General features: G+C 46.5%; 1 protein-coding gene and 1 long non-coding RNA gene across 3 annotated transcripts in view; both read left to right on the top strand.

Moving 5' to 3' along the window:
- Positions 1-9,862, top strand: part of LOC135530812 (maternal embryonic leucine zipper kinase-like) — a 43,346-nt gene extending 33,484 nt beyond the window's left edge. For both annotated transcript variants that reach the window (XM_064958987.1, XM_064958986.1), the window contains 4 exons: positions 985-1,147; positions 3,148-3,251; positions 4,387-4,474; positions 9,164-9,862. In XM_064958987.1, coding sequence (XP_064815059.1) covers positions 985-1,147; positions 3,148-3,251; positions 4,387-4,474; positions 9,164-9,253 — 445 coding nt within the window. In that variant the 3' untranslated portion in view covers positions 9,254-9,862. The remainder of the gene's footprint in view (positions 1-984; positions 1,148-3,147; positions 3,252-4,386; positions 4,475-9,163) is intronic.
- Positions 9,863-13,201: 3,339 nt separating this feature from the next.
- Positions 13,202-13,764, top strand: LOC135530810 (uncharacterized). Its single transcript, XR_010453903.1, has 2 exons — positions 13,202-13,283; positions 13,446-13,764. It is a non-coding gene; the product is annotated as an uncharacterized LOC135530810 (long non-coding RNA).
- Positions 13,765-16,731: the final 2,967 nt, after the last annotated feature.

The following is a 16,731-nucleotide window of genomic DNA, read 5'->3' as shown; positions in this document are numbered from 1 at the left end:
GGTATGATGGAGATGCTGGCCTTCAGCCCAGAGAGAAGGTATGATGGAGATACTGGCCTTCAGCCCAGAGAGAAGGTATGATGGAGATGCTGGCCTTCAGCCCAGAGAGAAGGTATGATGGAGATACTGGCCTTCAACCCAGAGAGAAGGTATGATGGAGATGCTGTCCTTCAGCCCAGAGAGAAGGTATGATGGAGATGCTGGCCTTCAGCCCAGAGAGAATGTATGATGGAGATACTGGCCTTCAGCCCAGAGAGAAGGTATGATGGAGATATTGGCCTTCAGCCCAGAGAGAAGGAGATACTGGTCTTCAGTCCAGAGAGAATGTATTATGGAGGAATGAGATACTGGCCTTCAGCCCAGATAGAAGGAGATACTGGTCTTCAGCCCAGAGATACTGGTCTTCAGCCCAGAGAGAAGTTAGAAGGAGATACTGGCCTTCAGCCCAGAGAGAAGGTAGAAGGAGAGCTGGCCTTCAGCCCAGAGAGAAGGTAGAAGGAGAGCTGGCCTTTTGCCCAGAGAGATGTTAGAAGGAGAGCTGGCCTTCAGCCCAGAGAGAAGGTAGAAGGAGAGCTGGCCTTCAGCCCAGAGAGAAGGTAGAAGGAGAGCTGGCCTTCAGCCCAGAGAGAAGGTAGAAGGAGAGCTGGCCTTCAGCCCAGAGAGAAGGTTACTGATGATGACTCGATAAAGACCGACAACAGAAAGTATCCATTCTATCCCGAGGTTCTTTCTGTGGTAGAGTCAGGAGTCAGGGTTAACTGAGCAGTGTGTTAAGAATTAGAGAGGCTTGACGGATGATGTTTTCGGGAGGACGCTTGACTCTCGAACTTCGACCTCTCCCGAGTCCGTTGGGGGGAGTTGCAGCCATCAGACGAGATCGTAACATCCAATTGGAAATCAGGAAGTTGGGGAGAAAAAATGTTTAAAAAAAGAACCACTGGTCTTGAGATCATTGTCCCCTCCCTCCTTCCGTCCTTCTCTTAGGTCCCGGTCGTTAGACCTGGCGGGGGCGTCTCGGGGGGACAGCAGCCAGAAGAGAAGGGGGGGGAAGGTTTTCGGCAGTCTGGAGAGAGGGCTGGATAAAGTCATCACCTTGCTCACACCCAGCAAGAGACGAGGGCTGCGGGACGGACCACGCAGGATCAAGGTACCTATATATAGAAACCCCCTATAGGATCCAGGTACCTATATATAGACACCCCCTACAGGGTCATATAGACACCCCCTATAGGATACAGGTACCTATATATAGACACCCCCTACAGGGTCATATAGACACCCCCTATAGGATACAGGTACCTATATATAGACACCCCCTACAGGGTCATATAGACACCCCCTATAGGATACAGGTACCTATATATAGACACCCCCTACAGGGTCAAGCTACCTATATATAGACACCCCCCTACAGGGTCATATAGACGCCCCCTATAGGATACAGGTACCTATATATAGACACCCCCTATAGGATCCAGGTACCTATATATAGACACCCCCTATAGGATCAAGGTAACTATATATAGACACCCCCTACAGGATCAAGGTACATATATACAGACACCCCCTATAGGATCCAGGTACCTATATATAGACACCCCCTATAGGATCAAGGTAACTATATATAGACACCCCCTATAGGATCCAGGTACCTATATATAGACACCCCCTATAGGATCAAGGTAACTATATATATATAGACACCCCCTATAGGATCCAGGTACCTATATATAGACACCCCCTACAGGGTCATATAGACACCCCCTACAGGATCAAGGTACATATATATAGACACCCCCTATAGGATCAAGGTAACTATATATAGACACCCCCTATAGGATCAAGGTACATATATATAGACACCCCCTATAGGATCAAGGTAACTATATATATAGACACCCCCTATAGGATCCAGGTACATATATATAGACACCCCCTACAGGGTCATATAGACACCCCCTATAGGATACAGGCTCCTATATATAGACACCCCCCTACAGGGTCATATAGACACCCCCTATAGGATACAGGCTCCTATATATAGACACCCCCCCTACAGTGTCATATAGACACCCCCTATAGGATACAGGCTCCTATATATAGACACCCCCCTACAGGGTCATATAGACACCCCCTATAGGATACAGGCTCCTATATATAGACACCCCCTACAGTGTCATATAGACACCCCCTATAGGATACAGGCTCCTATATATAGACACCCCCCCTACAGTGTCATATAGACACCCCCTATAGGATACAGGCTCCTATATATAGACACCCCCCTACAGGGTCATATAGACACCCCCTATAGGATACAGGTACCTATATATAGACACCCCTACAGGATCATATAGACACCCCCTACATGATCAAGGTACATATATATAGACACCCCCCTACAGGATCAAGGTACATATATATAGACACCCCCCTACAGGATCAAGGTACATATATATAGACACCCCCCTACAGGATCATGGTACCTATATATAGACACCCCCTACAGGATCAAGGTACCTATATATAGACACCCCCTATAGGATCAAGGTACCTATATATAGACACCCCCTATAGGATCAAGGTAAATATATATAGACACCCCCCTACAGGATCATGGTACCTATATATCGACACCCTATAGGATCCAGGTACCTATATATAGACACCCCCTATAGGATACAGGCACCTATATATAGACACCCCCTATAGGATACAGGCACCTATATATAGACACTCCCTACAGGGTCAAGGTAAATATATATATAGACACCCCCTACAGGGTCAAGGTAAATATATATAGACACCCCCTATAGGATCAAGGTACATATATATAGACACCCCCTATAGGATCAAGGTACATATATATATATATAGACACCCCCTATAGGATCAAGGTAACTATATATAGACACCCCCTATAGGATCAAGGTACATATATATATATAGACACCCCCTATAGGATCAAGGTACATATATATATAGACACCCCCTATAGGATCAAGATATATATATATATAGACACCCCCTATAGGATCAAGATATATATATATATAGACACCCCCCTATAGGATCAAGGAACAATCACTCAGTCTTACATTAAACTCCTCTTCTCTCCTCTCCCTCTACCTCCTCTCCTCTCCCCAGGCCCAGTATAATGTAACGTTGACCAGTCAGACCAACCCAGACCAGGTGTTGAACCAGATCCTCTCCATTCTACCGGAGAAACACGTAGACTTCGCACAGAAAGGGTGAGGCCCGCACACACTTTTTAGGCACTGATCTGAGACAGTGGAGCTTTTCTTCTCTCTGCATCTTTCTCCCTCAGCTTTTCTTCTCTCTCTCCATCTTTCTCCCTCAGCTTTTCTTCTCTCTCTCCATCTTTCTCTCCCTCAGCTTTTCTTCTCAGCGTCTCCATCTTTCTCCCTCTGCTTTTCTTCTCAGTGTCTCCATCTTTCTCTCCCTCAGCTTTTCTTCTCAGTGTCTCCATCTTTCTCTCCCTCAGCTTTTCTTCTCAGTGTCTCCATCTTTCTCTCCCTCAGCTTTTCTTCTCTCTCCATCTTTCTCCCTCAGCTTTTCTTCTGTGTCTTCAACTTTCTCCCTCAGCTTTTCTTCTCTCTCCATCTTTCTCCCTCAGCTTTTCTTCTCTCTCCATCTTTCTCCCTCAGCTTTTCTTCTGTGTCTCCATCTTTCTCCCTCAGCTTTTCTTCTCAGTGTCTCCATCTTTCTCTCCCTCAGCTTTTCTTCTCAGTGTCTCCATCTTTCTCCCTCAGCTTTTCTTCTCTCTCCATCTTTCTCCCTCAGCTTTTCTTCTGTGTCTCCATCTTTCTCCCTCAGCTTTTCTTCTCAGTGTCTCCATCTTTCTCTCCCTCAGCTTTTCTTCTCAGTGTCTCCATCTTTCTCTCCCTCAGCTTTTCTTCTCTCTCCATCTTTCTCCCTCAGCTTTTCTTCTCTCTCCATCTTTCTCCCTCAGCTTTTCTTCTCTCTCTCCATCTTTCTCCCTCAGCTTTTCTTCTCAGTCTCTCCATCTTTCTCTCCCTCAGCTTTTCTTCTCTCTCTCCATCTTTCTCTCCCTCAGCTTTTCTTCTCTCCCTCCATCTTTCTCCCTCAGCTTTTCTTCTCAGTGTCTCCATCTTTCTCCCTCTGCTTTTCTTCTCTCTCTCCATCTTTCTCTCCCTCAGCTTTTCTTCTCTCCCTCCATCTTTCTCCCTCAGCTTTTCTTCTCAGTGTCTCCATCTTTCTCCCTCTGCTTTTCTTCTCTCTCTCCATCTTTCTCTCCCTCAGCTTTTCTTCTCTCCCTCCATCTTTCTCCCTCAGCTTTTCTTCTGTCTCCATCTTTCTCCCTCAAGAATGTTCCCGTTAAACAGACTGTCCTCTCCCCCCCAGCTATACTCTGAAGTGTCGCACCCAGGGGGACTTTGGGAAGGTAACCATGGCGTTTGAGCTGGAGGTGTGTCTGCTGCACAGACCTGAGGTACATATTGATTACTACTGATCGGGTTATTGATGGTTACTCAGGTACATATTGATTACTACTGATCGGGTTATTGATGGTTACTCAGGTACATATTGATTACTACTGATCGTGTTATTGATGGTTAGTGAGGTACATATTGATTACTACTGATCGTGTTATTGATGGTTAGTGAGGTACATATTGATTACTACTGATCGGGTTATTGATGGTTAGTGAGGTACATATTGATTACTACTGATCGGGTTATTGATGGTTAGTGAGGTACATATTGATTACTACTGATCGTGTTATTGATGGTTAGTGAGGTACATATTGATTACTACTGATCGGGTTATTGATGGTTAGTGACCAGCATCTTGCTGCCACAGTGGACCACCCTATTGATTATTGATGTGTGTTGTAGGTTATTGATTACTGACACCCAGCAGGGATCACATTATTGATTACTGACACCCAGTAGGGATCACATTGATTACTGACACCCAGTAGGGATCACATTATTGATTACTGACACCCAGTAGGGATCACGTTATTGATTACTGACACCCAGTAGGGATCACGTTATTGATTACTGATGTGTGTTGTAGGTTATTGATTACTGACACCCAGTAGGGATCACATTATTGATTACTGACGCCCAGTAGGGATCACATTAGTGATTACTGATGTGTGTTGTAGGGATCACATTAGTGATTACTGACACCCAGCAGGGATCACATTATTGATTACTGACACCCAGTAGGGATCACATTATTGATTACTGACACCCAGTAGGGATCACATTATTGATTACTGACACCCAGTAGGGATCACATTATTGATTACTGACACCCAGCAGGGATCACATTATTGATTACTGACACCCAGTAGGGATCACGTTATTGATTACTGACACCCAGTAGGGATCACGTTATTGATTACTGACACCCAGTAGGGATCACATTAGTGATTACTGACGCCCAGTAGGGATCACATTATTGATTACTGACGCCCAGTAGGGATCACATTGATTACTGACACCCAGTAGGGATCACGTTATTGATTACTGACACCCAGTAGGGATCACGTTATTGATTACTGACACCCAGTAGGGATCACGTTATTGATTACTGACACCCAGTAGGGATCACATTATTGATTACTGACACCCAGCAGGGATCACATTATTGATTACTGACACCCAGCAGGGATCACATTATTGATTACTGACACCCAGTAGGGATCACGTTATTGATTACTGACACCCAGTAGAGATCACATTATTGATTACTGATGTGTGTTGTAGGTTATTGATTACTGACACCCAGCAGGGATCACGTTATTGATTACTGATGTGTGTTGTAGGTTATTGATTACTGACACCCAGTAGGGATCACGTTATTGATTACTGACACCCAGTAGGGATCACATTATTGATTACTGACACCCAGTAGGGATCACATTATTGATTACTGACACCCAGTAGGGATCACATTATTGATTACTGATGTGTGTTGTAGGTTATTGATTACTGACACCCAGTAGGGATCACATTATTGATTACTGATGTGTGTTGTAGGTTATTGATTACTGACACCCAGTAGGGATCACATTATTGATTACTGACACCCAGTAGGGATCACGTTATTGATTACTGACACCCAGTAGGGATCACATTAGTGATTACTGACGCCCAGTAGGGATCACATTATTGATTACTGACGCCCAGTAGGGATCACATTGATTACTGACACCCAGTAGGGATCACGTTATTGATTACTGACACCCAGTAGGGATCACGTTATTGATTACTGACACCCAGTAGGGATCACGTTATTGATTACTGACACCCAGTAGGGATCACGTTATTGATTACTGACACCCAGTAGGGATCACGTTATTGATTACTGACACCCAGCAGGGATCACATTATTGATTACTGACACCCAGCAGGGATCACGTTATTGATTACTGACACCCAGTAGGGATCACATTATTGATTACTGACACCCAGTAGGGATCACGTTATTGATTACTGACACCCAGTAGGGATCACATTATTGATTACTGACACCCAGCAGGGATCACATTATTGATTACTGACACCCAGCAGGGATCACATTATTGATTACTGACACCCAGTAGGGATCACGTTATTGATTACTGACACCCAGTAGAGATCACATTATTGATTACTGATGTGTGTTGTAGGTTATTGATTACTGACACCCAGCAGGGATCACGTTATTGATTACTGATGTGTGTTGTAGGTTATTGATTACTGACACCCAGTAGGGATCACATTATTGATTACTGACACCCAGTAGGGATCACATTATTGATTACTGATGTGTGTTGTAGGTTATTGATTACTGACACCCAGTAGGGATCACATTATTGATTACTGATGTGTGTTGTAGGTTATTGATTACTGACACCCAGCAGGGATCACGTTATTGATTACTGACACCCAGTAGGGATCACATTATTGATTACTGACACCCAGTAGGGATCACATTATTGATTACTGACACCCAGTAGGGATCACATTATTGATTACTGACACCCAGTAGGGATCACATTATTGATTACTGACACCCAGTAGGGATCACATTATTGATTACTGACACCCAGTAGGGATCACATTATTGATTACTGACACCCGGCAGGGATCACATTATTGATTACTGACACCCAGTAGGGATCACATTATTGATTACTGACACCCAGTAGGGATCACATTATTGATTACTGACACCCAGTAGGGATCACATTATTGATTACTGACACCCAGTAGGGATCACATTATTGATTACTGACACCCAGTAGGGATCACATTATTGATTACTGACACCCAGTAGGGATCACGTTATTGATTACTGACACCCAGTAGGGATCACATTATTGATTACTGACACCCAGTAGGGATCACATTATTGATTACTGACACCCAGTAGGGATCACATTATTGATTACTGACACCCAGTAGGGATCACATTATTGATTATTAATGTGTGTTGTAGGTTATTGATTACTGACACCCAGTAGGGATCACGTTATTGATTACTGACACCCAGTAGGGATCACGTTATTGATTACTGACACCCAGTAGGGATCACATTATTGATTACTGACACCCAGTAGGGATCACGTTATTGATTGCTGACACCCAGTAGGGATCACATTATTGATTACTGATGTGTGTTGTAGGTTATTGATTACTGACACCCAGTAGGGATCACGTTATTGATTACTGACACCCAGCAGGGATCACATTATTGATTACTGACACCCAGTAGGGATCACATTATTGATTACTGACACCCAGTAGGGATCACGTTATTGATTGCTGACACCCAGTAGGGATCACATTATTGATTACTGATGTGTGTTGTAGGTTATTGATTACTGACGCCCAGTAGGGATCACATTATTGATTACTGACACCCAGTAGGGATCACGTTATTGATTACTGACACCCAGTAGGGATCACGTTATTGATTACTGACACCCAGCAGGGATCACATTATTGATTACTGACACCCAGTAGGGATCACATTATTGATTACTGACGCCCAGTAGGGATCACGTTATTGATTACTGACACCCAGCAGGGATCACATTATTGATTACTGACACCCAGTAGGGATCACATTATTGATTACTGACACCTAGTAGGGATCACGTTATTGATTACTGACACCCAGCAGGGATCACATTATTGATTACTGACACCCAGTAGGGATCACGTTATTGATTACTGACACCCAGTAGGGATCACATTATTGATTACTGATGCGTGTTGTAGGTTATTGATTACTGACACCCAGTAGGGATCACGTTATTGATTACTGACACCCAGTAGGGATCACGTTATTGATTACTGATGCGTGTTGTAGGTTATTGATTACTGACACCCAGCAGGGATCACGTTATTGATTACTGACACCCAGTAGGGATCACATTATTGATTACTGACACCCAGTAGGGATCACATTATTGATTACTGACACCCAGCAGGGATCACATTATTGATTGTTTGTGTTGGTTATTGATGCTGTGTGTTGTAGGTTATTGATTACTGACACCCAGCAGGGATCACGTTATTGATTGTGTTGGTTATTGATGCTGTGTGTTGTAGGTTATTGATTACTGACACCCAGTAGGGATCACGTTATTGATTGTTTGTGTTGGTTATTGATGCTGTGTGTTGTAGGTTATTGATTACTGACACCCAGCAGGGATCACGTTATTGATTACTGACACCCAGCAGGGATCACATTATTGATTGTGTTGGTTATTGATGCTGTGTGTTGTAGGTTATTGATTACTGACACCCAGCAGGGATCACGTTATTGATTGATTGTGTTGGTTATTGATGCTGTGTGTTGTAGGTTATTGATTACTGACACCCAGCAGGGATCACATTATTGATTACTGACACCCAGTAGGGATCACATTATTGATTACTGACACCCAGCAGGGATCACGTTATTGATTACTGACACCCAGCAGGGATCACATTATTGATTGTGTTGGTTATTGATGCTGTGTGTTGTAGGTTATTGATTACTGACACCCAGCAGGGATCACGTTATTGATTGATTGTGTTGGTTATTGATGCTGTGTGTTGTAGGTTATTGATTACTGACACCCAGCAGGGATCACGTTATTGATTGTGTTGGTTATTGATGCTGTGTGTTGTAGGTGGTGTGTGTGAGGAGACAGCGGCTGAAGGGAGACTCTTGGGTTTACAAACACCTGGTGGAGGACATTCTCTCTACGTCCAGCATCTAGACGACACTACTTCCTGTCGATGATGTCACATCCTGTCCACGTTCCAGCACCTAAAGCCGGTGTCTTAACTAAATTCCATGTAGGGCAGAGTGTCTGCAGGTTCACTCCTCCCTTGTACTTCATTGATGAATTAAGGTCACTGATTAGTTAGGACCTCCCCTCACCTGGTTGTCTAGGACCTCCCCTCACCTGGTTGTCTAGGACCTCCCCCTCACCTGGTTGTCTAGGACCTCCCCCTCACCTGGTTGTCTAGGACCCCCCTCACCTGGTTGTCTAGGACCTCCCCTCACCTGGTTGTCTAGGACCTCCCCTCACCTGGTGATCTAGGACCTCCCCTCACCTGGTTGTCTAGGACCTCCCCTCACCTGGTTGTCTAGGACCTCCCCTCACCTGGTTGTCTAGGACCTCCCCTCACCTGGTTGTCTAGGACCTCCCCTCACCTGGTTGTCTAGGACCTCCCCTCACCTGGTTGTCTAGGACCTCCCCTCACCTGGTTGTCTAGGACCTCCCCCTCACCTGGTTGTCTAGGACCTCCCCCTCACCTGGTTGTCTAGGACCTCCCCCTCACCTGGTTGTCTAGGACCTCCCCCTCACCTGGTTGTCTAGGACTTCCCCTCACCTGGTTGTCTAGGACCTCCCCTCACCTGGTTGTCTAGGACCTCACCTAGGACCTCCCCTCACCTGGTTGTCTAGGACCTCCCCCTCACCTGGTTGTCTAGGACCCCCCCTCACCTGGTTGTCTAGGACCCCCCTCACCTGGTTGTCTAGGACCCCCCCCCTCACCTGGTTGTCTAGGACCTCACCTGGTTGTCTAGGACCTCCCCTCACCTGGTTGTCTAGGACCTCCCCTCACCTGGTTGTCTAGGACCTCCCCTCACCTGGTTGTCTAGGACCTCCCCTCACCTTGTTGTCTAGGACCTCCCCTCACCTGGTGATCTAGGACCTCCCCTCACCTGGTTGTCTAGGACCCCCCCTCACCTGGTTGTCTAGGACCTCACCTGGTTGTCTAGGACCTCCCCTCACCTGGTGATCTAGGACCTCCCCTCACCTGGTTGTCTAGGACCTCCCCCTCACCTGGTTGTCTAGGACCTCCCCTCACCTGGTTGTCTAGGACCTCCCCTCACCTGGTTGTCTAGGACCTCCCCTCACCTGGTTGTCTAGGACCTCCCCTCACCTGGTTGTCTAGGACCTCCCCTCACCTGGTTGTCTAGGACCTCCCCCTCACCTGGTTGTCTAGGACCTCCCCCTCACCTGGTTGTCTAGGACCTCCCCTCACCTGGTTGTCTAGGACCTCCCCTCACCTGGTTGTCTAGGACCTCCCCTCACCTGGTTGTCTAGGACTTCATACTGACACATATTAAAAACTAAAACCAGCAGATGACTGTCCTCGATGGAATGAGTTTGGACACCTTCTGCTCTCGTGCCTGTCGACAGAAGCACAGATCCAGGAACAGTCTCCATTTCCTCAACCTTAACCAGTGCAGTATAAGTTAACTAGTAGGGGGATCCGCGTGAAAACTGACCTGAGATCAGTGTCGTGATTTATACGATGACCACTTCCTCTCTTTTACAGGTGACATTGCTTTCCTCCTTAAACATGTTTCCTTTAAGGTGTCGTGTTTTATTCCCTCCCCCCCACACTGATTCAGTAGCAGGAAGGAGTTGAGGTGTCGCGTTTTATTCCCTCCCCCCCACTGATTCAGTAGCAGGAAGGAGTTTTGAGGTGTCGCGTTTTATTCCCTCCCCCCCACTGATTCAGTAGCAGGAAGGAGTTGAGGTGTCGCGTTTTATTCCCTCCCCCACTGATTCAGTAGCAGGAAGGAGTTGAGGTGTTGCATTTTATTCCCTCCTCCCCCCCACGGATTCAGTAGCAGGAAGGAGTTTTGAGGTGTCGCGTTTTATTCCCTCCCCCCCACTGATTCAGTAGCAGGAAGGAGTTGAGGTGTCGCGTTTTATTCCCTCCCCCCCACTGATTCAGTAGCAGGAAGGTGTTTTGAGGTGTCGCGTTTTATTCCCTCCCCCCCACTGATTCAGTAGCAGGAAGGAGTTTTGAGGTGTCACGTTTTATTCCCTCCCCCACTGATTCAGTAGCAGGAAGGAGTTTTGAGGTGTCGCGTTTATTCCCCCCCCCCCCACTGATTCAGTAGCAGGAAGGAGTTTTGAGGTGTCGCGTTTTATTCCCTCCCCCCACTGATTCAGTAGCAGGAAGGAGTTGAGGTGTCGCGTTTTATTCCCTCCCCCCACTGATTCAGTAGCAGGAAGGAGTTGAGGTGTCGCGTTTTATTCCCTCCCCCTCCCCCACTGATTCAGTAGCAGGAAGGAGTTTTGAGGTGTCGCGTTTTATTCCCTCCCCCCCACTGATTCAGTAGCAGGAAGGAGTTTTGAGGTGTCGCGTTTTATTCCCTCCCCCCCACTGATTCAGTAGCAGGAAGGAGTTTTGAGGTGTCGCGTTTTATTCCCTCCCCCCCACTGATTCAGTAGCAGGAAGGAGTTGAGGTGTCGCGTTTTATTCCCTCCCCCCCACTGATTCAGTAGCAGGAAGGAGTTGAGGTGTTACATTTTATTCCCTCCCCCCCACTGATTCAGTAGCAGGAAGGAGTTGAGGTGTTACATTTTATTCCCTCCCCCCCACGGATTCAGTAGCAGGAAGGAGTTGAGGTGTTACATTTTATTCCCTCCCCCCCACTGATTCAGTAGCAGGAAGGAGTTGAGGTGTTACATTTTATTCCCTCCCCCCCACTGATTCAGTAGCAGGAAGGAGTTGAGGTGTTGCGTTTTATTCCCTCCCCCCCCCACTGATTCAGTAGCAGGAAGGAGTTTTGAGGTGTTACGTTTTATTCCCTCCCCCCCACTGATTCAGTAGCAGGAAGGAGTTGAGGTGTTGCGTTTTATTCCCTCCCCCCCCACTGATTCAGTAGCAGGAAGGAGTTGGTGTCGCGTTTTATTCCCCCCCCCCCACTGATTCAGTAGCAGGAAGGAGTTGAGGTGTCGCGTTTTATTCCCTCCCCCCCACTGATTCAGTAGCAGGAAGGAGTTTTGAGGTGTTACGTTTTATTCCCTCCCCCCCACTGATTCAGTAGCAGGAAGGAGTTTTGAGGTGTTACGTTTTATTCCCTCCCCCCCACTGATTCAGTAGCAGGAAGGAGTTGAGGTGTCGCGTTTTATTCCCTCCCCCCCACTGATTCAGTAGCAGGAAAGAGTTGAGGTGTCACGTTTTATTCCCTCCCCCCCACTGATTCAGTAGCAGGAAGGAGTTTTGAGGTGTTGCATTTTATTCCCTCCCCCCCACGGATTCAGTAGCAGGAAGGAGTTTTGAGGTGTTACGTTTTATTCCCTCCCCCCCCACTGATTCAGTAGCAGGAAGGAGTTGAGGTGTCGCGTTTTATTCCCTCCCCCCCACTGATTCAGTAGCAGGAAGGAGTTGAGGTGTCGCGTTTTATTCCCTCCCCCCCACTGATTCAGTAGCAGGAAGGAGTTTTGAGGTGTTACATTTTATTCCCTCCCCCCCACGGATTCAGTAGCAGGAAGGAGTTGAGGTGTCGCGTTTTATTCCCTCCCCCCCACTGATTCAGTAGCAGGAAGGAGTTTTGAGGTGTCGCGTTTTATTCCCTCCCCCACTGATTCAGTAGCAGGAAGGAGTTTTGAGGTGTCGCGTTTTATTCCCTCCCCCCCACTGATTCAGTAGCAGGAAGGAGTTTTGAGGTGTCGCGTTTTATTCCCTCCCCCCCACTGATTCAGTAGCAGGAAGGAGTTTTGAGGTGTCGCGTTTATTCCCTCCCCCCACTGATTCAGTAGCAGGAAGGAGTTGAGGTGTCGCGTTTTATTCCCTCCCCCCCACTGATTCAGTAGCAGGAAGGAGTTGAGGTGTCACGTTTTATTCCCTCCCCCCCACTGATTCAGTAGCAGGAAGGAGTTTTGAGGTGTTGCATTTTATTCCCTCCCCCCACGGATTCAGTAGCAGGAAGGAGTTTTGAGGTGTTACGTTTTATTCCCTCCCCCCCCACTGATTCAGTAGCAGGAAGGAGTTGAGGTGTCGATTTTATTCCCTCCCCCCACTGATTCAGTAGCAGGAAGGAGTTGAGGTGTCACGTTTTATTCCCTCCCCCCCACTGATTCAGTAGCAGGAAGGAGTTGAGGTGTCACGTTTTATTCCCTCCCCCCCACTGATTCAGTAGCAGGAAGGAGTTTTGAGGTGTCGCGTTTTATTCCCTCCCCCCCCACGGATTCAGTAGCAGGAAGGAGTTTTGAGGTGTTGCGATATCATAGAGTCTTTTAGCGTCACAGAATACCAGTTAACCGAAAGCAGTAATTCAGCGATTGTTAGTTTGTACATAGACCAGTACCAGGATCCATATTTGCTTGTTTCTCTATCATGTCTTTTACATTTGTAGGAGAAGTTGTTGTTTTAATGAACTATCTTTGTTTCAGATGATCTGTCTGTCTGTCTGTCTGTGTGTAAGATTTATTGTAAAATAATTGTAAAGGATCAAAATAAATGGAGTTTGGAGAGAGTTTGTGTTGACTTTTCCCGGAGAGAAACCCCTCCTGGACGTTCCAGCTCTGAAATGGACAATACAGATTCATTGTAGAAATATATTACACTAGATGGGACTCACTTTGTAGATATATATTACACTAGATGGGACTCACTGTGTAGATATATATTAAACTAGATGGGACTCACTGTGTAGATATATATTACACTAGATGGGACTCACTGTGTAGATATATATTAAACTAGATGGGACTCACTGTGTAGATATATATTACACTAGATGGGACTCACTGTGTAGCTATATATTAAACTAGATGGGACTCACTGTGTAGATATATATTAAACTAGATGGGACTCACTGTGTAGATATATATTACACTAGATGGGACTCACTGTGTAGATATATATTACACTAGATGGGACTCACTGTGTAGATATATATTAAACTAGATGGGACTCACTGTGTAGATATATATTACACTAGATGGGACTCACTGTGTAGATATATATATTAAACTAGATGGGACTCAATGTGTAGATATATATTAAACTAGATGGGACTCAATGTGTAGATATATATTAAACTAGATGGGACTCAATATGTAGATATATATTACACTAGATGGGAATCACTGTGTAGATATATATTAAACTAGATGGGACTCACTGTTTAGATATATATTAAACTAGATGGGACTCACTGTGTAGATATATATAAAACTAGATGGGACTCACTGTGTTGCTATATTACACTAGATGGGAATCACTGTAGATATATATTACACTAGATGGGACTCACTGTGTCGCTATATTACACTAGATGGGACTCACTGTGTAAAACATATGGGTTTGTCTTACATTACACTAAACAAAAAATAAATTCTGTTGCGAAACGTTTTTCTACGGTGTGCTCTAATGAACACATCTCAGTCGTTTCTTCTGAGATCTTCTTGGTCTCACAGCAGGGGGTGAGGGGTGGGGGGGTGAGAACCTTAATGGAAGGGTGAGATGGTCATTTAGGGTGGGTGGTGACTGCCCCCTCCCACCCCCCCAGCTGTGATAATGACTCCCGCTGGTTGGGGGGGGGGTCGAGGTGTGTGCTCGTGCGCTCCAGGGGCAGGGGGCACCAGCAGGAACAGACGCTACCTGTCACCTGCCTAAACATAAGAGATGATTCTCCACTCCTCTCTCACCCTCTGTCTCTCTCTCTCACTCTCTTCAACCTCTCTCTCTCTCTTCAACCTCTGTCTCTCTGTCTCTCTCCCTCTGTCTCTCTCTCCCTCTGTCTCTCTCTCTTCAACCTCTGTCTCTTTCTCTCTCTCTTCTCCCCCTCTCTCTGTCCCTCTGTCTCTCTCTCTCTGTCTCTCTCTCTTCTCCCCCTCTCTGTCTCTCTCTCTGTCTCTCTCTCTCTCTTCTCCCCCTCTCTCTGTCTCTCTCTCCTCCCTCTGTCTCTCTCTTCAACCTCTGTCTCTCTGTCTCTCTCTCTCTCTCTCTCCCCCTCTCTCTCTCCCTCTGTCTCTCTCTCTCTTCAACCTCTGTCTCTTTCTCTCCCTCTCTCTTCTCTCTGTCTCTCTCTCTCTCTCTCTCTCTTCAACCTCTGTCTCTCTCTGTCTCTCTCCCCCCTCTCTCTCTCCCTCTCTCCTTCTGTCTCTCTCTCTCTCTTCAACCTCTGTCTCTCTCTCTTTCTCTCCCTCTCTCTTCTCTCTCTCTTCAACCTCTGTCTCTCTCTCTTTCTCTCCCTCTCTGTCTCTCTCTCTCTTCACCCTCTATATCTCTTTACACAATGAGCCTAATTCTGATTCCATGATGTTCCTGACACCAGTCCATTACTGTTATATCCAGGCAGTGAAATCTATGGGGTCACACACCGGGGAGAAGGGCATAGTATATACATACCTGCTGTCATAGGAGACATTATGGCACAGCTGCAAAGAAGGGTCCTCTACCCACCTCTATGGGCTGGTCTTTATATTCTCCTGTCCAGCCTGTGGCCCTCTATCCACCTCTATGGGCTAGTCTTTCTCTCTACTCTCCTGTTCAGCCTGTAGCCCTCTATCCACCTCTATGGGCTAGTCTTTCTCTCTACTCTCCTGTCCAGCCTGTAGCCCTCTATCCACCTCTATGGGCTAGTCTTTCTCTCTACTCTCCTGTCCAGCCCTCTACCCACCTCTATGGGCTAGTCTTTCTCTCTCCTCCCCTGTCCAGCCCTCTATCCACCTCTATGGGCTAGTCTTTCTCTCTGCTCTCCTGTCCAGCCCTCTACCCACCTCTACGGGCTAGTCTTTCTCTCTGCTCTCCTGTACAGCCCTCTACCCACCTCTATGGGCTAGTCTTTCTCTCTGCTCTCCTGTCCAGCCCTCTATCCACCTCTATGGGCTAGTCTCTCTCTGCTCTCCTGTCCAGCCCTCTATCCACCTCTATGGGCTCGTCTTTCTCTCTACTCTCCTGTCCAGCCCTCTATCCACCTCTATGGGCTAGTCTTTCTCTCTACTCTCCTGTTCAGCATGTCGCCCTCTATCCACCTCTATGTGGCGTCAGGACTCAGTCACATGTCTTGCCCATCCTACAAAGAAGACCAATCAACCAATCCAGGCTCTTTACTGGTGAAAACCAGTATGTTGAAAGATGCTCATTAGACGGCACAGCTTTCACCTGGGTCAGGCAGTTTTTGAGAGGACAGGACAGACTTGAATTGCCAACTGATGGGGGAAAAAGCCTGTGTATTTAACAGCTATAGTTTAATCTAATGAAAACAGGTGGCCCTCTTCATTCAGACAAACGGTGAGCAGCTCTTCACTTCTTCCTATGATGTAGCGCAGGCCTGGGTGTCACCCCCCCATCCCCAGCGGATTAATTAATGAAACCATTCTAAACTGAAGATCAGGTGATTAGTGGAGTCAGGTGTATTAGCTGGGGCAAAAGTACCCAGGCCTGTTGTATTGTGTATTTACAAAGTAAACACCACGTTTAAGCCAAAGGCAAC

The sequence above is a fragment of the Oncorhynchus masou genome, unplaced genomic scaffold (genome assembly GCF_036934945.1).
Source record: "Oncorhynchus masou masou isolate Uvic2021 unplaced genomic scaffold, UVic_Omas_1.1 unplaced_scaffold_1428, whole genome shotgun sequence".
In the NCBI taxonomy this organism is placed as follows: Eukaryota; Metazoa; Chordata; class Actinopteri; order Salmoniformes; family Salmonidae; genus Oncorhynchus; species Oncorhynchus masou.
Note: the sequence above shows the minus strand (reverse complement) of the source record. Positions and strands in the feature narration are given on the sequence as shown.